At 57.1% G+C, this 24,312-nt stretch overlaps 10 protein-coding genes across 10 annotated transcripts; 6 read left to right on the forward strand and 4 right to left on the reverse strand.

Annotated features, from left to right (window-relative positions):
- Positions 1-226: 226 nt before the first annotated feature.
- MFIFM68171_01293 (Cysteine and histidine-rich domain-containing protein 1) lies at positions 227-1,550 on the reverse strand (the record flags this gene model as incomplete). The annotated part of the gene is made up of 3 exons (XM_071056715.1): positions 227-551; positions 760-1,294; positions 1,445-1,550. The coding sequence occupies 3 exons, from the start codon at positions 1,548-1,550 to the stop codon at positions 227-229; spliced, it is 966 nt and encodes a 321-aa protein (XP_070912816.1).
- Positions 1,551-2,027: 477 nt separating this feature from the next.
- MFIFM68171_01294 (Glutaredoxin-like protein (Fragment)) lies at positions 2,028-2,439 on the forward strand (the record flags this gene model as incomplete). Its single annotated transcript, XM_071056716.1, has 2 exons — positions 2,028-2,222; positions 2,314-2,439. 2 exons carry the CDS (start codon positions 2,028-2,030, stop codon positions 2,437-2,439), a joined length of 321 nt encoding a protein of 106 aa, XP_070912817.1.
- Positions 2,440-2,697: 258 nt separating this feature from the next.
- Positions 2,698-3,837, reverse strand: MFIFM68171_01295 (HpcH/HpaI aldolase/citrate lyase domain-containing protein; the record flags this gene model as incomplete). Its single annotated transcript, XM_071056717.1, has 4 exons — positions 2,698-3,204; positions 3,262-3,287; positions 3,352-3,444; positions 3,540-3,837. 4 exons carry the CDS (start codon positions 3,835-3,837, stop codon positions 2,698-2,700), a joined length of 924 nt encoding a protein of 307 aa, XP_070912818.1.
- A 2,744-nt stretch (positions 3,838-6,581) lies between these two features.
- MFIFM68171_01296 (U6 snRNA-associated Sm-like protein LSm8) lies at positions 6,582-7,068 on the forward strand (the record flags this gene model as incomplete). The annotated part of the gene is made up of 3 exons (XM_071056718.1): positions 6,582-6,606; positions 6,693-6,769; positions 6,877-7,068. The coding sequence occupies 3 exons, from the start codon at positions 6,582-6,584 to the stop codon at positions 7,066-7,068; spliced, it is 294 nt and encodes a 97-aa protein (XP_070912819.1).
- A 416-nt stretch (positions 7,069-7,484) lies between these two features.
- MFIFM68171_01297 (Inosine/uridine-preferring nucleoside hydrolase domain-containing protein) lies at positions 7,485-9,053 on the reverse strand (the record flags this gene model as incomplete). Its single annotated transcript, XM_071056719.1, has 5 exons — positions 7,485-8,453; positions 8,512-8,546; positions 8,596-8,762; positions 8,841-8,943; positions 9,014-9,053. The coding sequence occupies 5 exons, from the start codon at positions 9,051-9,053 to the stop codon at positions 7,485-7,487; spliced, it is 1,314 nt and encodes a 437-aa protein (XP_070912820.1).
- Positions 9,054-10,435: 1,382 nt separating this feature from the next.
- Positions 10,436-11,701, forward strand: MFIFM68171_01298 (BSD domain-containing protein; the record flags this gene model as incomplete). The annotated part of the gene is made up of 1 exon (XM_071056720.1): positions 10,436-11,701. The coding sequence occupies one exon, from the start codon at positions 10,436-10,438 to the stop codon at positions 11,699-11,701; it is 1,266 nt and encodes a 421-aa protein (XP_070912821.1).
- Positions 11,702-14,808: 3,107 nt separating this feature from the next.
- MFIFM68171_01299 (Signal peptide-containing protein) lies at positions 14,809-16,197 on the forward strand (the record flags this gene model as incomplete). The annotated part of the gene is made up of 1 exon (XM_071056721.1): positions 14,809-16,197. One exon carries the CDS (start codon positions 14,809-14,811, stop codon positions 16,195-16,197), a length of 1,389 nt encoding a protein of 462 aa, XP_070912822.1.
- A 514-nt stretch (positions 16,198-16,711) lies between these two features.
- On the reverse strand, positions 16,712-17,413 carry MFIFM68171_01300 (Secondary alcohol dehydrogenase; the record flags this gene model as incomplete). Its single annotated transcript, XM_071056722.1, has 1 exon — positions 16,712-17,413. One exon carries the CDS (start codon positions 17,411-17,413, stop codon positions 16,712-16,714), a length of 702 nt encoding a protein of 233 aa, XP_070912823.1.
- A 773-nt stretch (positions 17,414-18,186) lies between these two features.
- Positions 18,187-19,902, forward strand: MFIFM68171_01301 (Rhomboid protein 1, mitochondrial; the record flags this gene model as incomplete). Its single annotated transcript, XM_071056723.1, has 1 exon — positions 18,187-19,902. One exon carries the CDS (start codon positions 18,187-18,189, stop codon positions 19,900-19,902), a length of 1,716 nt encoding a protein of 571 aa, XP_070912824.1.
- A 1,120-nt stretch (positions 19,903-21,022) lies between these two features.
- On the forward strand, positions 21,023-24,008 carry MFIFM68171_01302 (PhoD-like phosphatase domain-containing protein; the record flags this gene model as incomplete). Its single annotated transcript, XM_071056724.1, has 9 exons — positions 21,023-21,822; positions 21,890-22,051; positions 22,104-22,173; positions 22,224-22,271; positions 22,326-22,413; positions 22,463-22,581; positions 22,634-22,717; positions 22,769-22,909; positions 22,962-24,008. The coding sequence occupies 9 exons, from the start codon at positions 21,023-21,025 to the stop codon at positions 24,006-24,008; spliced, it is 2,559 nt and encodes an 852-aa protein (XP_070912825.1).
- Between the last annotated feature and the right edge of the window lie 304 nt (positions 24,009-24,312).

Genomic DNA, 24,312 nt, shown 5'->3' on the forward strand with positions numbered 1-24,312 from the left:
CCCCTATCTGATCCCCGCCGCATCTAATAACTGAAGAAGCCCAATCCCAGTTTCTTCGCGTCGGAGGCGTCCGTCCAAGCCTTCTGGACACCGGCTTCGGGACTTAAGCTTCCTGTCTCCGCCCCTTGGCAGACATTCTCAAGGATCGAGACTGCATGAAAAAAAAAAAAAAAAAAGAAAGGAGTAAACAATACGTCTTTCCAGCTCCTTCCTCTTTTTTCTTTCCTCACTGCGCCCTTCCGGCTCGGCCAATTTGCAGGATTTCACCCGTTAAACGATCGTCACTTCGCAGCACCGGCCAAGAGCTGCCGTCCGCCTTGGCCAGTGACACCTCTAGCTTGGTGCCCAAGATCTTGAAGGTCGACTTGGCAGCATCGATGGACCCATACAGCGGTACCTGCGCCTTGTAGCGCTTTGGCACCGGAGCATCCGTCGTAGGCAAGTCTAGATTTAACTGCCGTTCCTCGAACTCCACCTTGGCGGCGTCCTTATCGATCTTTTTGAGGAAAAAAGACGCAATCACCGACGTCGGCGTCTGGTAGAAATCGTGTCTGTGAGGGAGGTGCGGTGGGCGCCTGTGTCAGTTGGGCTGCAATCATCATGGCGGTCAAGGTGGTCAAGGAGGTCAAGGTGGTCGCTCGGCCAGCCGTCAAGGTGTCAGCAGGCACAGCCAGCCTTGGCTGATCCTTGGCTGCGAAACAACCTTTGTCCACTAACTTGCTCGCCAAGCGGCGCTCGAGAAACACAGACAGTACTCACCTGACCGCCTCCAGTAGTTCCTCACCCCCGGAGATGGCCGGGCCCTTGCCGGCTGCGCCTTTCTTTCCGCTCCCAACGAACAGGTGCCGGGATTTGGTCTTGCAGCCCTCAATCTTCATGAACTGGTCAAACTCTAGCACTCGCCGCTTGCAGCAGCTGTATCCCTTGCTCCCCTCGTGGAAGATGGGCGCGCCAGGGTGGTGCATGCAAGTCTCGCCTTCCCGGTTGGATCCCTTCCTGTAAGAGGCACCGCAACCTTTCCGCCGGCACACGCTGCCGTCGGGGATTTCGAGCGTCTCGTCGTCCTCCTCAGACTCCGGGGGGGGTGGAGGAGGGGTGGGTATGTGCTGGGGTGCGGCGATGGGCGCACGGGCGGGCGGAGGAGGGAGGCTTGAAGCTTCGACAAGGGCCGGGTCAACCTCTTTCTTCTCGATCTTGGGCGGCAAATCTGTGGTGCTGTGCTTCCCCTCTGTGCAAGGTTCTATCGTCATGAACTCTTCAAAGGTAAGAACGCGCGGCTTGCAACACTTCCACCCTGCGTGCGAGAAGTGACAGTCAGCTTGGCAGTTCAAGAGAAGCGCAGTTGGGGTCCAGCCCGCAGCCGCCCGCAGCACCCCAGTGCGTCGGCGGGCTGCAGCGTGACGCCTCAGCGGCCAGGATCCTATGTAGGACCCGGGAAGCATACCTTTCTGGCCCTCGTGAAAGACCGGCGGGCCCGGGTGGTAGCGACAGACCTCATCCGGATCTGTGTAGCTCTTGCCGCAGCCTTGGTGGACGCATGTCTGAGCCATGGTGGGATGGAGAGATGGGGCGGTTGCTCGGCGACGGAGAGCTACTAAATTAGGCTCGATAGGCTCGATAGGCTCGATGCTTTGCTTATTAAAATATATTTCTTCAGCTTGCGGTTTCCTTGTCGTATCTGTGTCAAGAAGGGCGAGAAACCGAGCAGTCAAATCGCTGTCAAGTCGCTGTCAAGAAGAAGGGGCTGCTTGGCGTATGGAAGCTCCCTCGAAGGGAATGGAAGCTTTCCCTGCTGAAAATCGCACTGCTCGCTGGGCTGAGAGAAGGTGGGGGCGGGGAAGCTGGCCTAGCAGGTACCTTGTACCCGAACTTTCGCCTCAGGGGCTGCAGGAATGTCCGGACTAGCCCAGATTGGTCTGGCTCTTTCACCACGTTTGGGATCAATCCCGATTCATTTGCAACGTCTCGATTCGAGGTGCCAGCATCTTCTTCCCATCTCGCTCGTTGTCAAGACGGTATTTGCAGCCATGCGTGCCACAAGCCGGCTGCTGCAGTCCTGCAGGATAACGCTCTTCACCCGCGAAAATTGCGGGCTTTGCTCGCAGGCGAGATCGGTGCTGTCGGACGTATGGGACAAACGGCCGTTTGCCTTTACGCAAGTCGACATCATCAAGCCTGAATGGAGGGCGTGGCGGGACTTGTACGAGTTTGACGTCCCTGTGGTGAGTTTAGCCAACCGGGAAACACGAGCTGCAGTTTCCCTCTGCCGCTGCTGTCCTTCGTCTCGCGTAACCTGTACTCAACCGTATCCAGATCCATATCAGCAAGGCTCAATCACCTGAGGAGGACCCCGGGCTGTCATCCAAGGCCATCAAGCTGATGCACCGCTTCACGGCTGACGAGGTTGAGGCAAAGATGGACGCTGCCGAGCGCGGCTAGATCACCATCGCGGCGATCGATGCTACATCGTGTGGCGTGGCCATCTGTTCCCGACGATCCGACGCCTACTCTATGCGAACAATCTGTGCAACAAGAAATGCGAGACCGCACTGTTCCGCATCCCCATCAGCTCGGTTGCTTCTCCCAGAATCTACCAAAGATGCACGGAATCCATGGGTCGAGGATGCTAGTCTACTTAACCACCACCAGGCATCTCCTGCACCTCCAAAGTACACGCCATTGCAAGGCCCGCTTGTCTCATTTCGATTCTCCCCGGGCGATGGCCATCGTGTCCACCATTGCGGCACCCAGAGCTGTGTAGTCGGTTGCGACGCTGATCATGTGGAATCCTTCGTCAGCGTACTGCTTGGCCTGCTCCCCGGAAGTGCAGTATATCCCGCACTTCTTGCCTGCTGCCACGGTGGCCTGTTGGATCCTTGCGATGGCCTCGTCCAGTTCGGGCTCCATCTTTCCGTCGATTATTGGGTGCCCAATGTTATTGCCAAGGTCAAACGGCCCGATGAATACCACGTCGACGAGCGGCGCTATCTCCACGACCGACTCTAGCGCCTCCCGGGTCTCAATCTGCACCATGGTCAAGAGGCTCTCGTTTGCCTGTTGTAGGTATTCGGTCAAAGTCAATCCGGACTGGAAATTCTGAAGTGCGAAGGGCGAGCCGAATCCCCGCCGTCCTTGTGGTGGGAACTTGGCTGCCGCAACTACATCCTTCACTTCGGCAACAGTCCGAATGAGCGGCACTAGTATCTTAGAAAACGGTCAATGAAGACGGCCTTGGCATCAAGACCAATGGGCCCCTCTTACACCGTGTGCGCCACTATCCAATGCTCCTACGAGGGCGTCAGCAACTGCTGGTCTATGGACTTGGGCCGCAGCCTTGCGTTGGGTGCTCACGTTTCACCATCCACGGCTGAAAATCTGGGAGCCTGACTATCGGGGAAACACCCAAGGCTGCAATCGCGGGGACCGCCTCGTGCATCGCAGCATCTGTAACGGGGTCATTAGCAGTGCACTCGCGCGATGACGTTGGGATGCGACGTAGGATCTGGTGTTGGTTGCACAACGAGAGATTGGTCTCGCACCATCCATATTGCCATGTTCGCAGTCGACCATCACCCAGTCCGCGCCGGACCTGGCAAGGATTCTCGAAATGTTGGCTCCAGGCAGCATCTGCCAGAAACCCATGGCGGGGCGCTGGGTCTGATCGAAGACCTGTTTCAACCGGTTGGAACGCAGCATCTTTGCATTCACATCCACCGTGCTTATTAAACGAAGCGGACTGATGCGGGGGCAACCGAACGCAATGGGCTCTTGGGGATGACGGCAAACCACGGGCCCTTGTGATACCGTACGGAGGAGAAGCGAAACTGTCCGGTTCATCGTAGCCCTCCTCAGTTCTGCTACCCGGGGATCTCGTCCACCATGTGACAAAACTCTGGTCCAAATAGCAATCAGCCAGTCGGATCCCCAATGACTGCCAAGCGGAGCGTTGAAACGGATGGCCTTAGGATGAAGATGATGTTGTACGTTCAAGGATTCCAGGAAACACGGCAGCAACCCGGAGGCCAGATACCCCCACATGATTTGGGGGAACCCTCGGACGGAGCTGATCTCCGGCTCTGCGGGGTAGCTCCGAGCGCGACCACTCACCCGCCGTCAGCCATTTCCGGGGACAACCAAAGACCTCCCATTGGTGGCCGCAGTCGCCTGGTCTTAGTCCCATTGCTTTCCACATGGGATTTGGTGTGGTCCTTGACGGGGTCGCTGGAAACATTGCCATGACATAGACACCACATGTTGCCCGCAAGATGTCTATTCTCGGGAACCAAGATTTGGGCGCCGACTCAAGGAGACTCTTTGCCAAGCTGTGCCCAGAGCGGAAGGGAATTCAGAGCCCACCCCCAGTCAGCTCCAATTATGCATATTCTGGTATCCCGGCCATCGATCAAGTTTGCCGTCGACACTGAGGCGTACGGAGCAGGGTGGTTCGCTCGCGCATCACAACTCGCACTCCCTTCCTTAGCCCGCCAAGGACAAGGACTGCTTAGGAGCAAATGTCAACCTGCTCCGGTGTCGGTCAACGGCTGAGATTCCCCTTGGCTTCTGTTCCGTAAGCGAAGGCGGCAAGGCCGTCGGGCCAACATGGTAGGATCGAGAGTATTCAAGACGATACCCATTTACCGATTAGGGGAAGTCGAGCCGGCTACTCCCGTAGGGCGTCCTCGACACGGGACGCGTAATTGGCCGTCGCACAGCGTCACATAGACGCGCAGCTGGGCCAAGCTCAAACATTCCGGGATCATATTAAGCTTGTTGGAGCCTGTTCTGCGCGGCTTCTCTCGTCCAGGGGGTTGGCGCCGAGCCTCATTGTTCCGGATTCAGCCAACACGACAATCCGGGGTGCAATTAGCTCCGTGTGGAGGCTTGCATTCGCGACGCAGATAAGCTTCACGGTGCAGGTATACGTCGACATCAGTGGCTACAGATGACTACCGCATCATATTCGGCCCTGCCTGCTGACCACCACTCTTAGCTCCCCGATGTCCGAGATGCCCAGCACAGCAGCCTCTCAACGCGCTACCGTTCCGAGGTGCCGGGGCCACCTGCAGAATCGCTTGGAGATGTTGTGAACCCCCAGCTCCACCCCATGGCGTATCCCTCGGTCGAGACTACGCGGAGGCCTCTTCGGCCCCGACCATAGACGGGTCCTGCATTTTCGGCGACGAGCCTCCGTGCTGGGGATACTGTCATGTTCCGCACATCAATATGCAGCCATGTCCTTCACATCGGGTCTCGGATGTACGGGACGATGGATGTGACCCCGCCGTTCCTCTCTCCTCTTGGGTCGGTATTTTCTTGAACTCAACGTCTGCTGCCGTCTGCTTGGCATGCATGCGTATCATTTCCGATGACCTATTGAATATACACACTTTCGCGTCTCGGTTCTGTGCTCACTTCCGCATCCTTGTCATCTCGGTTTCTCTCCTACAGCGTTTGTCGACGCCTTCTCCTGTTTTTCCGGGAGAGATCTTTGAGAGCGGGCAGAATCCGCGATATCCTAGGAAATTTTCTAGGTAGGGGTTCTTCGTGACAGTGGCGATACCGTGTCTCCCACCCCCGACTTTGGTTGGCCTGGCTTAATACCTAACTTGAGAGAGTCATTGAGTATGCATTTACCTTTTTCTAGAGGTAAACAGGTCCATCTTATGGGAGTCAGTGGGGAGCAACTGTTTACAACTTAAGCGATCCTCAGGTCAACCACTGATTGGAATCATTGGATGGCCGCTTATTGCGCTCATGGCCAGGAGGATTGGCCTTGCTCTCTACTTACACTCGTAGCGTCATGGAATGAGTCGGAGATTGACACAGGTTGCTAGCTAAACGATCTCTATTACCAACGTCGCTCGTGGTGACTTCAATGCCAATGTTCCTATGCTACATAACCATCACACACTCAGCTAGTTTCAACAACCCTCCTTGCTGGAAAGGAAGGACGGTCAGCGCCAACAGCTTGAACTATCTCAGCAGGTATGCGATATCCGGTACGTAGGTATGTTCGAGAGATGGCCGTGTATACCAGGGCTATTACCATGTATATTGGCACTGCTACTCTCTATCTGTCACGGTTCGGGGCGTCTGTGCCTACGTGCTGAGCAGCAGCGACCGCGCAAAACAGCTGCTTAGCAGGAAAATTCATTGCATCAACGGCTATCTTGATTTAGTCTTTATTCAACATGTATCGAACTTGCGGAACTCGACTGCCATGGCGAGCGTTGAAAGCTGTGCTGTAAAACACAGGGTATGTCAGGGGCTAACCGACTAGTGCATAACCCGCTAAGCAAAACACCCCGGTATGATTTGCACCCCACCTCCACCGCAACAGTGCCCGCTGCCAAGCATCACGGAGCAGTGAAGCTCGACAGAACCCCAGCAGCTACCTCAACCTTCGATCGCTGGCTTGCTGGTCTCGCAAACAGGGGAGAAAGACAAATAGGTATGAGCGAATGAACAGCAGCAGCGCGACGAACCACACACTCAAACATCCCTTTCCGCCTACCTACCGCATCGCCTGGTAAGGCGGCCCGATCTTCTCGATACCGCACACCACAACCACCGCGGGCACCATGTCGTTAAACAGCTACGTCGAAAGTGAGTAGCCACCTCTCTCCCCATATCTCCCAGCCCACCTATCCTTGTGGTTCATGTACTTAAATAGCATGCATTTGCAAAAACAGAAAAAGTGTGCATCATCACCACCGACGGCCGCAACCTTGTCGGCGTGCTCTCGGCGCACGACCACACCACCAACCTCGTACGAGCCTTCTTTACCCCCCCCCCCCCCCCCCCCCCGCCAAACACCACCATATGTCAATTCTCTTCCCATTGCTAACCGCTAGAGCTGGGGTGGGGAGCTCATAGGTTCTGAAAAACACCATCGAGCGCGTGATCCGCGCCCCCGACGACGGCGAGCCCTCGGCCGAGGTGCCGCTGGGCCTGTACATTGTGCGCGGGGAGAATGTGTGCCTGGTGGGGCTTGTTGACGAGCCGCTCGATGCGAGCATAGACTGGACGCAGGTCAAGGGTGCGGCGATCGGGACGACAAAGCATTAGTCGAGTTTGGGGTCCCGGGTCGCAGGTTTACCGGCTGTGGAGAGGAGGTAGTCGGGTCTTTGTCTGGTCTGTGGGTATGGGAGGGTATGGAGATGCACACGGATATGGTATAGATTAGATGGAAGGGATGGCTGATATGGCTGGCTAGAAAGAAGAGAGGGGGGGAGGGGGGGTTGTTTCGTTCTCTCGACGGGACTGGCGTTCGGTATTATGGTATGGTTTTATGGCTAGATTGCCTTTTCTACAGAGGGTATACCCGAACTCTTCTTTTTTTTCTCTTCTCGTTTTACTTCGTTCTTTTCTTGTCAGAAATTATTCGCTGACATCTTTACCAAGAGACATTGCTTGGTCTACGAGATACCCGGAATGAATGAAGCAAACAAACCAGGGTCTATCGAGCCGTCTATCTGCTCTATCTACGCGAATACCTTCTGGATCAGGACATCAGCAAAAATGTCATGACCGGGCGAAGCAACCATCCGGTTGATCCTGTTGCCCTTGCGCACGCTGAGCCAGCCCATCGTGTCGCCGGGGACTTCGTCGAGTGTGACGGCGTCCATGGGATCGTCCGGGTGCGTCTGCACCGTGCTATCCTTCTCGCCTGGCTTCGCCCTATGGCGCTTATCGATGACGTGCATACCCCGTGTCCAATACCCGCACGTCTCGATGCGGATGTCCTCAGGCTTGGCTACCGTCTTCCACGAGGGGTCGTCGTGCGTCAACATGTACCAGATGCAGAGCGGATCGTGCAGAGACAGGCCCGGCTCGCTCCCATCCCCGAGCATCTCCTCAATTTTCTTGAAGGTGCCGTTCATGAAGGTGTTAGTCCACTGGGCGAGCGGGCTCCCAGATGCTATGAGCGGCTGGATCTTCTCGTTGAAGAACTTCTTCCGCAGCTCGTGCGGGCTGGTGATGTCGAGCGGGAAGAGTGTCAGTTTGAGCTGGCGGGACAGCTTGGCAGGGTAAGGGGGCAGGATGGATTCGCCCTGGATCGAGGGCGGCATGGTCGACGACGGTAGGGGCGAAGTCAGGGCGAAAACTCTTGCAGCGGCAACAGAATCGGCAAGGCAGTTGAACTCGGCGCAAGGGGTAACGTTGCCCTCGACTTCCACAGCGCCACCCATCACAACAAGCTCTTTGACGCGCAGGAAGGTCTCAGGATCCTCAGATGCAGCCAGGGCGACGTTGGTCAGCGGGCCGATAGCGACGATGGTGATGGTGTTCTCGGGTTCCTCCCGCAGGATCCGAAGCATCTCCTTGTGAGCAGGGACCTTGCTCGGGGTGAAGTATCTCGAGTACGAGGGGGGCTCAAGAGAGCTGGTCGATCCGCTTGCGTTGCTGTCAAACAGTGTGCGCCAGGTATCCGCCGGAGAGAGATGGGGATGCTGTATTGATTGGTTAGGGGGGTTTCGCCGAGAGAGAGAGTATTGTCTTTAAACTCACAGCATCGTGGACACCGTGCAGGCCATCAGATCCATCTGAGCAGGTTAGTCTCTCGCCCAAGTAGAAGGCTAGGTATACGCTTACGGAAAAAGTCGGCCACAAGCTCGGCGTCTTCGAGCGCATGCTCCGCGCCGACGGCAACGATGGGCTTGTACGTGTGGAACGCGCCGTAGGTGGGCTTGCCAGCAGCTGTTCGCCAGCTCATCTCTTTCTCCAGCACGTGGAACAATGCTACGACATTGCGGAGGCAACTGGAGTCGTGTTAGACAGACAGTTAGACAGACAGCCGGCAGCACAGCGTCTACAAGCATGATCGAGGTCGCACGCACCTCTGGAGCGGCACATTTCCATATGTGACCGAGATCATGGCAACCTCAAGCTCCTCGGGCGAGGCGCTGAGTGCCAGCAACAGGGCCATAACATCGTCAACCCCTGATGCCGGCCGTTAGCTTGCAATAAAACAAAGCAGAATGTGGGAGCAACGAATTTGGGGCGTGCAAACCTGGGTCTGTGTCGATGATAATGCGGTGTTTGGGCGCCATCGTGGTTGGCGAGTGCGGGGCAATCGAGGGGCACAGCACGGAGCGGAGGATGTAAAAGCAGAGCTTTGTTTGGTTCTTGCACCCTTTTATTGAGAATGATATAACCGTTTGCACCCAGCCACACGTCAATCTCAGTCACCCAAGCGCCCTTGCAAACGCTGTGTCTTGTCGATTTGTCGGGCAGGCTAGGGTGAACTCAAGCTGGATACTTGTAGGTACAGATGGGTACTGAAATACCTTGATACCCAGACAAACGCTTGCGACCAATCCGGTGTCCTGCGTCCCACCTTCCTCATTGAAGAAATCGGCGCCTGCAAACAATGCCCGTTGTTAGCCCGGCTGGGACCGGCCGCTTGGGTGGATCTTTCTCATGGAACTTCCTGGAAACACTGGTTCCAGAGAAAATCAATTCACCGTGCCTCTGCCCGCTCAATGGAACCACCTGAGAGGATGATGCTGTACATCTCCGCCCCCGGGATTTGTCCATGAGTGGTAAACAACACATTAAATGGCTGTCGAGTTTGCCTTCCAAGAGCACCAAAGACAGGATCTAGTGTTTGAATGCTGAACATGCTCCAAAAGGAAGAGGACGTGGCACGTGTGCACTCGTGGACGCAGTCTGATATGCCGGACTGCACAAGTATGTAGCTGGAAACTTTGAAGTTGCAGTTCCGGCAGCACAGAGCTCAGCCGATTTCTTTTATCCCCTCTTTATATATAACGCCCACTCTTGTCCATTTCCCACCACGCTCACAGAGCAAATCCCGCCCGCAGCGCCTCGTATCTCGGGTTGCAAAAGACTCGAAGTTACGAGGTGAGCCAGCATCCAATCACGTGAGTGCATGCTGCCAAGCATCGCTTAATATGGGATGGGGTTTGCCTTGAGGTCTTCCCCTGTCAGCGGCAACTTTTCGCGTTAGATTAACTGGGGCTAACGGGGAACGCCAGAAATGGAACCGAACTTCTGAACACCTTTCACCTGCAGCAGCGGCTCGTTCGATACCCCCGAACGTCTTCACCACATCCATCACCGTCCATCTTCTGCCGCCGCCAGCCTCTATCTGTTTTCCTCTGGCCCACAATACGGCATTCACTATACCGCCCGGGAGCACAGACAACGCAACTCAGGTTCGCCCTAACGTTCCCTGCCGCAAACTCTCCGAAGCCTGGACCTTGTGCCATTTGTTTGCTAGTCAATTAAAGAGGACCCTGATCTGCCTTTTCCTTTCCACCCCCGCATTGAGCTCTGGCGCACTCTCCAGACCTCGACTGACCCCATTGCCTCTTCGACATTGGCGGGCCCGTCACCTAATCACTTTTTTTTTCCCCAACACCGGTTTCGCATCACCCTATCCTCGACACCCCGTCCCCCTTCGTTCGCCATGGGTGCCTCGGTGTCTACTCTGGTCGGCTGGGCCGTGGTTATTGGATTCGCCTACGTCGTAGTCTTCGGGCTCCCCGGGAAGAAGAACGCGCGAGACGCCTTACGAGGTGCTTCTCAGCGGCAGCGGTTAGAGGATAGACAGACTCGCAAAGAACCAAAGGAGAAGGCCAAGCGCCAGAGGGTAGAGGCATACAGCAAGGACGCCGAGGAGGCGAACAAGACAACACAGCCAAAACCACGGGCACCCAAGCCGCAGACCTCGGGCCAATCCGCCGAGTACAGCTCCGATGACGGCGTCGACAACCGCGAGTTCGCCCGGCAGCTGGCCAGCGTTAAGCAGGGCACCAGCCTCAATGCGCCCAAGAAGGGCGACGAGAAGCGCCAAAAGTCGGTGAAGCAGTCGCGTGCCCAGATCATTGACGAGGAGCCTAGCGAGGTCAAGATCTCTGCTCCATCCTCCACCGCCGGTGTCGATGCCGACGATGACGAGTCATCGACCCCCTCCCCTGAGATCAAGGCCGTCGATGCCGGTGATGTCAGCGACATGCTAGAGCCCAAGGCTTCCGGCCCCTCGGTCCTCCGCCTCACCGATACGGACAAGGCCAAGCAGAAGAAGGAAAAGAAGGCCAAGTCGCCTGAGAAGGTCGAGACTAAGAAGCAGCGTCAGAACCGCCAGAAGGCCGAGGCTGCCAAGGCCCTGCGCGAAGAGACCGAGAAGCAGAGAAAGATTGATATGGAGGCCCAGAGGAGACAAGCCCGCATCGCCGAGGGCCGGCCCGCCAAAGACGGCTCCGCCTTCACCGCCGCCCAGGCACCGCAGTCCGTCTGGACCGGCAACGGCGTCAAGGGCAGCCCCAGCAGCAGCGCCACAAATGGCGAGTACGTCCCCGTGCAGCCGCTGGACACGTTCGACACCAGCAGCTACACGGACGTGTCGGCTCCCAAGAGTGCCACCGCAGCACAGAACACCGCCGAGAGCTGGATGGCTTCCCTGCCGTCGGAGGAGGAGCAGATGGAGATGCTTCGGGGCGAGGAAGCCTGGAGCACCGTCACGACCAAGAAGTCGGGTAAGAAGAAGAAGGAGGCTACGGCTGAGAGCCCGATCGACTCGGAGCCCACGGTCGTCCAATCACAGCCGGTCACCCAACCCCGGACGATCAACGGCGCCACGGGCAAGTCGGCCAAGCCGATCTCGCAGCAGTCTGCCTTTGCGGCTCTGAGCACAAACGACGAGCCCGAGGTCGAGACCGAGTGGGACGTCTAGTACCGTACCGTACTCGGTCAGTCGGCATCGCAGCGGCTACCTGCCGCTGAGCCTGCAGGGACCTGCCTCCGCTTCCCGCCTCCTTTCCCCGCTTTGCCTTCTTGCTTCTCCTTACCAGTCTATCAAGGGACACGCTACCTGGTAGCTCAGTTCATGCTGATCTGTTTTGGCGCCCTGTTTCAATCCTTCGAATCATCCTTTCATATAACAAAACCGAGCTTTCGGATCTTTGATGGGCCAAGGGCAAAGGAGTTTCGTGTGTGTATATTACCGTCCGGAAAAGCCTCGGGAATCCTCTAGCCTTCTACTTATTTATTTATGTCCTTTCTATCTTCAATTTCTTCACAGTGTATGGTTCGGTCCTTGTGATTCTCCGCTTCTCCGTCATTTGTGCTATTATGGATTCTCAAAGCAAGGAAGGGGGACTTGGACGGTGGGAAAGGACGAGAATTACAAGTGGGCTGTGTAAATGCCATAACTACCGTGGGGCGGATGACGATCGGAGAGACGCGTTTTATTCGCCAGAGACCGTTGTCGGGATGCTGAAAAGGAAAAAAAGAAATTGTGAATGTAGGCTTCGGGTGGGTGCTGATCGCTGGTCAGGGGGGTAGATCTCGGGTATTTTTTTTTTTAAAAAAAAAAAAAAAAATAAAAAGCGTGGCTTGTGGCTGTGCAGACAAAGCCAGGCTAGTCTGTTTTGTCGGTTGCCGATGCCATTTTTCGAAATAGCCTGAGAGCAACAAACCAATGTGGTCTGCAAGTAGATACCTCAGCATCTGTAAAAGTTCCAGTTCAAAATGTCCATGTATATGATTTCTACCTGATGTGTATGCGGCCCGTGATAACAATCTGGACAGGTCGACCGTGTCCTGGGATAGCATGGTCGTATCCAACTGCATCCCGCTTGAAATAGAAGAGAGTAGGATAGAAGGAAGAAAACATAAGAAGGATATTGTTTGTTTATGATTCCTACTCTGCTCCTGTGTTGGGTGTACTGGACCTTCTGCTGCTTTCGTGCACAGGAAACCGTACCCTGAGAGGCCGGATGAAACCCGGATGGGTGTTAAAAAGAGAAATAAACAAAAAATCGAGAAAGAGAGAGGTGGGGGTGTTACGGAGGAGGAAATAAATAAAAATAACTGCAATTCATATGAATTGTACTTTTGGGGGCAAGAACTGAGATGGCTCAATGAAGTGTGTTGTAAACTGGTAATGAATATCGCAAGAAAAAATTCTTTCCAACACAACAACCTGTGTTGATGGGCACTGTGATCTTCGATTTACTCAATAATACCTACATACAACGTAGGTACTCCGTCAAAAGTACCAAGGGCGAAACGTGGCAACAGGGGGCGGGACTACACTAGTTTTTAGTTTGCGAAGCACCGAGCCGCTGTTTGCCAAGCGAGTTGAACGGGACGGCGTGAGGAGTCGATGGCGGGGAGTTACACCAGTAGGGGCGATGTAACTTGGGCCCTTTGTTCTGTTTGGTGGACGGGACTCGGCTGATTAGGTACATGCATCTGGGATCTCTCGGTGTGTCGTGGTGGTTGCTCGGTTGATTCCCCCGACAAAAATGCTTCAGCCCGGCCACGACAGAAGTTCGTCACTCGAGGCGTCTGGCGTTTCGTGGTTGACTTTGCCAGCCTGTTCCTGAATTTGAGGCGGGGTAATCACAAGCCCGGGATTATCTAGTGGTCCTTGGCTCATCTCGAACAAATGGCGGCTCCTCCCGTGGCTTTGCGACATCTGGATCAGGAACAGCCCAACAGCCCAGTCGTTGTGCGGCAGGCACGTACTTTGGCTCGCCAGTGCGCCCGCCGGGCTCCCGCTAAGGTCCGGCACCTTCCGGTAGCACCGTGCATTTGGGGGCGAATGACGGTTGAGGAATCAGGCAGAGGCCCAATAACGAGCCTCCGTTAAGCGGGTTCCAGATTGCACTCCAGCAATTCTGTAATCGGGAGCACCTGCAGGACAGGCTAATGCAACCAGGACATTGGGCCTGCAGTCGCATGGCCGGACTCTACTTCTTACAACTCCTCATTCCCCAGATTGGTAGGTCGGCAAACGTATCAGGTCCGTCCACATCTTTCTGGCGCTTTGAGCCACGGTGTGATCAAGCGCGGGCCCCCCCGGCGAGCGCTTGCAGCCTCGCTTGGGCCGGCGAAAGAAACATTTGCTGTGCCCCGTTGACGCGAATCCGTGAAGCGTGGGGTTCAAGGATTGGGAGGAACGGGATGGGGCTGGAATCCCTGCGCCTTTTTTCCACGTCAGTGCTGCTGATCAGGGCTGCGGGTGGGCGTTTCCAGTGTTTCCAGTGCTTCCACCCCTGTCTCCCCCATCCTAACCCCTGGTCTAGGGGACGTTGGTCTCGTGTATCAAAATTACCTGCCCTTTCGTCCATTCCCCCCCCCCCCCTCCTCCCGCGGGTTGCCTCGACGCCATCGACATGGTCTCGTGTTATTCGAATTGTTCGATTCACAAGCCCCATTTGTGCTCTTGTTCTTTTAGCTTTGCTTTCGTTGTCCTCGCCCTTTCCTTTTTTCGCTTCTGATCGCCAAATATTCCTGCCGCTGGCGACAACATTGCATTCCTCTCTCCTTTTGTGTTTGATTTGCATTTCTCAACCGGACTTTTTTTCCCTTGACAAACGCATGCTAGGAGGCTCCCGGTTGCTCCGCCGTTTCGCGTTCACTCCCCTTTTTGGGGCCTTCTTCCCCGGACTCGAACCTAGCGACCAATTCGCATACCAGCGGTCTGCATATGCATACTTCGCTGAGGGGTAGAAGCTCTTTGGCTTCTCGCTAACTTCTCCTGAGAACCGGCTGGTTGCACACCATTCCCCTTCCCCCACAGGTTCCCCTCGACGGGCCACGACAACAAATCCGGGTTGCCACTGCTCCTCGGTTGGTCCTCTGTTCGCCGCATCGACTTGTGCGTCCCACATTGTGCCTATGTGCTTTTGACGAGCATACTATCCACACCCGAATCATTTTCGGCCCGGCCACGGCAAAGAGGGATTGTTGCGAGATCTAGCACATGTTCTGGGGCCAGAAGAACGAGATTGGGGAGGACACACTGCCCAGCTGGGATTGAGGCCGGCGAGGATGTCGTACTTTGCCGCCGCCCAGTCCGCCCTCTTCTATTTTCTCGCCTGCACGCCATGTCTCAAGATCCAGAATCATCACCGATCCCGGCAGCAGGCCAAAAAGGAGCGGGCGGTGAAGGAACGTATCGTGATGGAACAGCCACACTTGTACCGGCACCCGGAACCCTATAACACCAACCCTTATTGGAGCGAGGAGATCAGGATGGGGCCGAGCTTGCCGAGGAAGGGCAAGGGGCCAGACCGGTCGAGCAAGAGCCTCAGCCAACGCCGACTAACGGCCGCAAGCCGGGACGGCCGTCCGAGCATCGGCACCGGCAGCAGCGTTGTCATTACAATGTCTGAGATGGGTTCTGTCGCCAGCCCAAGGCCCTCCACCTGCCCGACCAGTCCCCCGGGGCTCGGAAGCGCCCCAACCGTGGTCGTGGAGGAACCCACGAGCCCGGCACTGACCAAGACGGCCTCGGTATCGACAGGAGACTGGAACTTCAAGCGGTATCAGCGAGAGGATGAGGAATTATGGGGGCATGAGCCCTCTTGGACCGGACACAAACTGATGGATGCAATTAAGCAGGCTGGCTCGAGTGCCGGCCGTTACGTCGAGTCGAAGCTTGGGTTCGAGAAACCAGTGACGGAAGAAGATCGGTATAACTTTTACTTTACGCCGAGAAACCCGCCCGTTAACGAATACCACCCGCCCGTGGTCAGCAGCAAACCCGCGCACAAAGATGCCCTGCGCTGGATGCTCCAACCGCCGCCGCCGGCCAAGGTCATGGATGGCAGGGTCCCTGTCAGCAGGAGCAGCAGCATGATGAGCGTAGGCTCGAGAAGGACGGTCAGCACTTACGACGGAGGCTCTCTGGGGAGGACGGTGGGTGAGAAGGCCCTTGAAGCCAGGATCCGAAGGGGCGAGAATCCCTTCGAAACCGAGTTACGGCCACCAGTGTCCCCAGCCAGGAGAAGATCGCGTGTCGCGAGGGCGTCGTCAGTAGCTAGGACGAAGAGTCGCCGCACGGCGAGGACCAACAGCTTCACCGAGTCGGAGGACTCGTCAGACGAAAAATTCAGCTACAGGAGGCGACCAAGCCACCGGTCCGTTATCGACCCCGAGGCGAGATCTGAATCCGACGACGAAGACGAGTACGTACCCAAGAGCCTCGAGGCTTCAAGCAATAGCTCTCTGCCGACACACGCCGCCCAGAAGCCGAGGTTGCCCACCATCATGAGCTCGAGCGCGCATGAGAAAGAGACATCGGCCAAGACAGAAAAGAGCGGGCCAATGTCCCCTCTACAACAAATTACCAACGCGCAGTCAGAACCGGACTTGGCAAGACTCAAGGCCCAATCTACTCTGCTGGCCGTCCACACTAATGTGGCGATACGGGCTTAGTGCAGCGGCATGAGCCTTGGCCCTCGCCAATCATTTGTTTCCTTTTCAGTCTGAAGTTCCTTGCACCTCGGTCTCCGTTGCAGCATTGGTCCGGCATAGCATTGTTCACATGGTTTTGCATCTCATAGGGACTGGGATCGGGTCTGGGTTGGGGCAATGGTGCAATGGCGTTGGGGCCGGTTGCATTCGATCACGGCAAGCACAAAGGGGGTTGGGGGGTGGCTTTTATCAAAGTTGCATAACACATTTCCTCTGTCCTATCTTCAATTCTCGCTTCTCGTCATCGTTTCCCGCTCTGGGATGTAATGTTACACAAACTGGGAGGTCCTATTCTGCTTTAACCCCCTACAGTCATCGTCACGGACAGTCAAAAAGAAAAAAGAGCATATTTTAGCGTCATAAACTGTGACTGGGTATTGTGACTCGAGGCCTCTCTTACCCATGTTGAACCAATCAAACAAGTTTCTTTTGGAACCATAACCCCTAACGCCTTACATATCATAACCGTCCCTCGTCACAAGTGCAGCCCACCCTCTTCCTCATCCTCATCGGCCTCCCCAAGGCCCCTCAATTGCTCCTCCATCCTCCGCCTTAGCTCCTCGTCCGTAAGCGAACCCCCGGCCTGTCTCGCCCCACCTCGACTATCCATATACACCACCCCATCCCGAATCACCCCAGCCTGGAAGGTCCCGTCGCTCCAAGCAGAGTGTGCGCGCCGCGCGCCCTCTTCTTCATGCACCGTGCCGTCACCGTTCACGCCGTTGACCCCGTTGACCACCATCCCCTCTCCTTCGGCAGCGCCCTCCTCCTCCTCCTCCTCCTCCTCCTCCTCCTCCTTCTCCCCAGCCTTCCTCTCCTCGTCGCTCTGGAACTCGGCCCAGCTGACCCCGCGCTCCTCCACCTCGACCCGCACCAGCCGGATCCGCTCCTGCATGCGCTCAATGACCTGCTCGTTCTCCTGGATCGCCTCGATGCAGTCCTGGTCCGGCTGCGCGGCCTGCCCCTCCTGCGCGCCGGGTGCAGGCTCCGGCTGGGACGCCGTCGCGGTCGCGGTCGCGGTCCCCTCTGCGTACGGCCGCAGCTGCTCGTTGGAGTAGTCTAGGTGGGCGATGCTGTTGCGGAGCTCGAGGACTTTGAGATGGAGGGAGGACAGGGGCAGGTCTTTGAGGGCGGCGGCGAAGGCAGCGGGGGTTATGGGTTGGGATTCGGCTGACATTTTCTTTCTTTCTCTTCTTCTATCTTGGTTGTTTCTTTTCTTTTCTTTCCTCTTTTTTTTGTTGTGGGGCTTGTGGTTGTTGCTTTGGCTTGGTCGTGTTGCGAGATGGCGGGGTGGTGAGCGAGAGCGGGGTTGATTGGGAGGTGTTCAAGAATGTGTGGGTGTTGGTTAGTTTGTCGTTGGTCCTTTTTTTGGTGTCTGTATGCTAGTGAGTGATGTGAGAGAAGAGTTGGCGACAGTGATTCTTATTTTGTCTGCTGTTGACGCAAGCTCAGGGAGCTGCCTGGTGGTCGCTGCTGCGGGAAGCTCCACGGTGCGGGAGCAGCAGACCCCAGCTATTTGATATGTACATACCTACCTTATGGAGATACCCCTGTTCTGGTGGATTTGGTCAAACAACAGTGCTCAGATCGAAAAGGAATTGAAGAACAATAAGAAGAAAGAGGAAAGTGAAAATAAGGCAAAAGAAAAGAAAACGGTATATTGTAAGTTGTGCGATTCCCTTATCACTATTTTCTCATAGATTGGGTGTTACGTTGATATAACAGTCGTGCTCATCACGGACAAGGGCGAGGCCTTGATGCCCCGCTGTGGATCCAATGTGTATTTTGCCGGGCCGTTTCGCGTCCAGCTTGCCGGGTCCGGACGGAAATTTCTCGAGCACGTTCCGGCGTAGAACAAGCACAACCTACCATCGTCTATCCCCGACCCTTTGCGCAGTTAATGGATAGTTTGCGCGGCGCTGCGCGACTGCAGCCGCCAGATTTGCAACAATGAGCTGCTGCGGCCTGGGCGTCAATGCCTTCCGGTCCAGCGTCCAGATTGCCGCTCAGCACGTCTCTAGAAGTACCACCCGGCTACTACCGGCGCCGTGCTCGTCCCGACGTCTCTCGTCCTGGCCCTCCGCGGCTCACCAACAATGCAAACTGCGATACGGCCGCCCCCCAACTGTAGCCTCGTACGCGCTCTTACCGAGAAATCGCGCGCCATTCCTGCCGCAATGTCCCGGCATCCGCACCATTTTCAACGGCACTGTCATCACCCACTACGTCGACATACCGCCTAACTACACGGACCATGACGGCTTACCCTTCCGCAAACATGACTTGGAAGCGCACGAAGTGATTACGCTCTTTGGGCCAACCATGAGCACCGCCGCGGCGAATCAGCTCCTGCGGATACTCCACGGTCGCCGCGTCGCCGGCACGCTCGAAGACCCCAATCTGCGGGTGAACACAGCGCACTTCACAAAGCAGCAACAAGCGATTGCGCTCGAATACCTCCGCAAACACGTGCCCGTCGATGAGATTGCAAACGCCGGCCTCCGGGCCGAGGACGAGCTAGCGGCTCTCGAGAACCCCGAGACAGAAGAGACGGAAACAAGCTCCGAGCCGGGCTACAAGAGCAGACTGAAGCTCTACAAGGAGCCAGAGAGCCAGGACAAGCGGAGCGTTTACGGGACCAGCCAGTTGGATGCGATCCGCGCCCGGAACCAGGCCAAGTGGGAAGCCAGGATCAAGCGGCAGGAGGAAGAGAAGCGAAAACGGGAAGAGGAGGAGAGGCACGGCAAACCGGGCGGCCTGCAGGTTATAGACGAGACACCGCAGAAAGGCATCGGCAGAATCAGACTACCCAGCCCTAGCCCCGCGCTGCAGAAGTATGCAGCCCTGGCCACCAGCGATCTACAGGAACCGCCCAAAATGCCAGCGTGGAAGCGGATCCTACCATCAGCGGTATTCGCCCTTGCCGTAGCTGGCCTCGCCGTCGCGTATGCAGAGTTCTACCACCCGCCGAGGCGAGCAGATAGGTTGTTCCCCGATATCCCGCCGGCGGCCGCCACAGTCGGAGCGCTGATACTAGTTAACATGCTGGGCTGGCTTATGTGGAAGCTGCCCCCGTTTTGGCCTTTCCTGAACCGGTACTTCATGCTTGATGTGGCGGTCCCACGGGCTCCCACTGTGCTGTCGTCCATGTTCTCGCACCAGAAGTTCTTCCATCTCGTGCCCAACATGGTTGCCTTGTGGGTTTTGGGGACGCGTCTTCACGACGAGGTCGGGCGGGGCACCTTTCTTGCCACCTACCTCGCTTCTGGCACGATTGGGGCGGTGGGAACGCTGACTTGGGCGGTGATGACGAAACGACTGGCCACGACATCGTTAGGGGCATCGGGGGGCGTCTACGGAGTCATGGCGGCGTATCTCTGGATGCACCGGCTCGAGACTTTCAGGGTCTTGGGCCTCCCTCCACCTCCGAGCGAGGGTTTCCACGGGACGACTTTCCTCGCGCTGGCAGTAGGATCGCACCTCGGTATTCTCCTCTCCAGGCGAGTGGTGCTCACGGATGTGGCGGCGCATATGACAGGCTTGGCGGTCGGCGTTGGTGCCGCGCATCTGCTTGAGCAAAAGAAGTCGGCCCAACGGCAGCCGCAGGGGCAGTTGGAGCAGGGGGGCAGTGATGCGCGCCAACCAGTCACGAAGGGCAAGGCGTGAGTTAGAAGGCCGCGTTGGGCATATACAGAGCGTATAGAACGGGGCGTCGGAGCTATGACGGCTGTGTAGGATTGACATGTATCTATTAGCCATCAATCTCCTGTGTAGGCACAGACTTGGGGTTTGTGTTGGAACTTTTGTTTAGTTTGTTACCTAATCGGTAATCGTGCGGAGCAACGAGGTGATTCCGGTGCTTTGCGGCGGCCCCAAGCGATGCCGGCTAACCGGTCCTGGGAGAAGCAGGTCCCTGGAGTTCTGGACCTGGAGACAGAGCAGCCAATCGCTGGAGACGGAGCGGGGCCGCGCTGACGCAAGAATGCTGCATCCAGCGCCCGATGCTTGGCTTCTGTGACAGGGGTGTTCGCTGATCGCCAACTGCAGGCCTCCGACAATGGCAGGAATCGAGGCGTTGTCGTGACGGAAGAACAATTCTGCAGACGTCGGCTGGAAACAAAGGGATGAAACTCGGCAGCGACCGAAAGCCCAGCTGCTACTGCGGTATGAGCCACAAGCCAGCATAGGGCACAGCCGTTGCAAAAGCAGTGGTAGGGGGGCAACGGGAAGCGAACAGGTCCCCACCATCCCACCTTCAACATCACCGCAAACGCTGCAGGCTATTCCCGCCAATGGTTACACATTCCAACTTGTTTCCTTGAATCAGCTCATTTACGCCAATTCGAGATGACATATGGCATGGCACGGGTCGCTTCGCCGCCCCGTTTCCGAGAGGCTGTCATCCGTCGCAGCTTGGCGTGCCTTTGATCTGCTTCTTGAGCCCGGTTTGGGGGGGTAGGATAGGTAGCCAGGCTGCAGAGCAGGGGGAGTGAGAGCGCTTGCATCCTTCAGGTTCCTGGTCGCTGCATGCGCCGATGCAATTTCGCACACCATGGCAGATCAATGAATATCCTTTTGCTGCCCCTCGTTTTGCGTTCCTCCTGACATCGATTGGCCATCACCTGGGTTCGAGTATGCTCTGAGGCCATCGTCGCATTCCACGTGCCTGTCTGCCCGTCTGCCCGTCTTGTGACCCGCGCCTGAGACCCGCGCCCAAGACTCGCGCCTGAGACCGCGTCCGTCCCCGTCGAGCCTGGCCTTCCTGACTCAGTTCTACCAGCCCGCCATGGCTTCGCAGTATACCGCGCCCGGCGATGGCGCGCCCACCAGCAACGACAGCGCCGGGAATCCCTATGCCTCGGCGAACCGCTGGCGCCATGCCGAGTCGACCGCATACGCCAAATACGAAAAGGCCCGCAACGGGCCCGTCGCCCGTGACGCCGACTCGCGCCGCGGCGTCGGTGACCTCGCCGACTTCCTCAACAAGTCGCGCGTAGAGCCCGCCGAGCCCGCCGCCGGCGGCACTCCCATCACGCCGAAATTCAAGCCCATCGTCGCCGGCGCATCTGAAGCGCGAGCCGCAACGAGGGACGGCGTTCAGAGTGCGTCGGCCGGCCCTCCGCCCGACGGCAAGGAGATCGCCTGTGGCCCGCTGCTCAACTACCGCCGCACTGAAGGCAATCGCTGGGTCGGCAGCGTCTTAGTCGTCACGGTGGGCGGGGGGAGGACGCAGCCGTTCGTGCCGACACTGATCCTCCGTAAAGCCGGCGGCGACGCCGGCAGCTCTGACGTCGAGGGCATCTGCCTCTACTCGGACGCGCGCAACACGTTTTGGAGGTTCAACCTGGAAGTCGACATGGAACACGCCGAGATCAAGTGGGAATACGAGCTGCCGGACATGCGCTTCATCAGCAAGTCGAAGCCGCGCGTGAACAGCTTCTTTGTGCCCGCCATCACCGAGTCCATGCGCATCATGTTCCACTCGTGCAACGGCTTCAGCGTCGGCACAGACGAAGAAGCGTGGAGCGGCCCAGCGCTGTGGAACGATGTCGCGCGGCGTCACCAAGAGACGCCGTTCCATGTCATGTAAGGCGCTCTCTCATGGTGGCCACGGTTCGGCTCTCTTGGCCCGTGGAAGCTGACGGTGTCGCAGGATTGGCGGCGGCGACCAGATCTACAATGATGGGATCCGAGTTTCGGGGCCGCTCCACGCCTGGACGTCCATTTCCAATCCCAAGAAGCGCAGGGAGTATCCGTTCCCGGAAAGCCTCCGCCGGGAGTGCGATGACTACTACCTGAACAACTACATCCGCTGGTGAGTCGGCTCTGGCCTTGCAACAGCGCTTTCGCTAACAATGGTCTTTCAGGTACGGGACAGAACCGTTTGCGGGTCTTAATGGCCAGATTCCCCAGCTGAATATCTGGGACGACCACGATGTATGCTCTCCGTCTCTTCCACCAAAACGGGGGTTGCTGACCGCGATCAGATCATTGACGGATTTGGATCATATGTGAATGAATTCATGAAATGCGATGTAAGAAGACCCGCTGCAGACTAGCCAAACCTCGGTGTTCTAATGGAAAGACAGGTTTTCAGGGGCATTGGCGGCACTGCTCACAAGTATTACATGCTCTTCCAACATCACCTTCCTCCACCCGCGTCCACGTACACCTCAGGTAAGCGCTCCAACCCCAGCAGAGGTGCCCGCACTCTAACCGCGGACAGATGCCGTTCCGGCTGCATCAGTCGAGGAGGGTCAAGGAATCGATCCCAACCAGTCCATGAACGCATATGTGCACCCAGCCATGACCGAACCCAACTATATCAATGGCCCACGATCTGGCGTACGTCCACCTTGCAGACTATGGCATCGGAACCGCGCTTACACGCCAGTAGCCCTATGTTGCTGAGCACTCGCACAACATATTTGCCCGGCTCGGAGCTAGGATCGCTTTTCTGGGTATTGACGCACGCACAGAGGTATGGTTCTTCTCAACGGCTCGCTCGAATTCCGTCTGACGAGGCGCACAGCGTACGAGGCACCAGGTCAACTACCCCGAGACTTACGATGCAATATTCAGCCGCCTGAAGCAGGAGCTTTCCGATGCCGCAAGTTCTGGACAGTCATTCAAGCATCTGATCCTTCTCTTGGGCATCCCCATTGCATACCCCGTGAGTCTTTTGTCACACCAGATCTTACCAGGCATTGGCTGACACTACACAGCGCCTGACGTGGCTCGAAAACATCTTCTCGAGCCCGGTTCTGGGTCCCATCAAGCTCCTGAACCGCCGCGTCGGCCTCGGCGGCAGCTTCTTCAACTCGTTCGACGGCAGCGTCGACCTCCTGGATGATCTCGACGATCACTATACGGCCCGGACCCACAAGAAGGAGAGGAACTGGTTGATCGAGAGGCTGCAGGGCATCTGCGCCGAGTTCTCAATCCGCCTGACCATCCTCAGCGGCGACGTGCACCTGGCCGCGCTGGGGCGTTTCTACTCGCACCCGCGCCTCAACATCCCCATCGAGAACGACTTTCGCTACATCGTCAACGTGGTGTCCTCGGCCATTGTCAACAAGCCCCCACCGGCGGCCGTGGCCAACCTCCTTTCGCGCCGCAACAAGATCCATCACCTCAACCACGAGACCTCGGAAACCCTCCTCAAGCTGTTCAACAAGGACCCCGGCGAGAGCACCAAGACGGCCTCCCACAACAGCGTCACCATGCCCAGCCGTAACTTTGCCATGATCACCGAGAACTCGCCCAACAACGACCCGGATCTGACCCCTCCACCCCCGCTCAACGGGGGAGGCGGAGGAGCCGACCACCTCGCGCCACCAGGCTCCTCGGCAGGGCAATCCCACCGTTCCCGCCATTCCCACCGCACCTCCCACTCCCGCCGCCGCTCGTCATCGTCGTCCTCATCGTCGTCGACGTCCCACACCACCGGTGGAGGAGGAGGAGGAGGAGGAGGAGGAGGGCGCGGACGGAAGAGCTTCCGCCGCCACAAGGACGGCCGCCTGCCCCTGCACGCGGGCGAGGCCAACTGCGGCACGGCGCACAAGGCCGCGCAGCCCGCGCACCACGGCAAGGGCTCCGACGGCAGCCTCGACGTGTGCATCTGCGTCGAGGTCGACCAGCACGACCCCGAGGGCCGGACCGAGGGCTACGGCCTGAGCATCCCCGCGCTCGAGTACAAGGGCCCGAGGCCGCCGAGCGTGGCCGGTGGGTGGAGCGTGCGGAGCAAGATCAGTGGGCGGAGCAAGCGGTGAGTAAATCATCGGGGAGCAGCAGGGCGTTGGGGCGGGTTGGTGCGTGCTGTTTAGATGCCGGATACCAGGCGGGATGATGATAATGTTGATGACTGGGGTGGAGGGGCGGTTTGTTTGGGGTTATATACCAGGATGTATGAGTAATCGACGGGATGGATGAGGCGATGTCTGAGGGAGGTCTGGAACGCGAGTCGGGATGGGCCAGTCAATTGGATACTTGAACTTTTGGTAGATACTACAGAAATTTTGTTTTGTTTGATCAGCTGTTTCGATTTTAACTGACCGCTCATAGATCAGCAAGGAA

The sequence above is a fragment of the Madurella fahalii genome (genome assembly GCF_045866475.1).
Source record: "Madurella fahalii IFM 68171 DNA, scaffold_1, whole genome shotgun sequence".
NCBI classification, from domain to species: Eukaryota; Fungi; Ascomycota; class Sordariomycetes; order Sordariales; genus Madurella; species Madurella fahalii.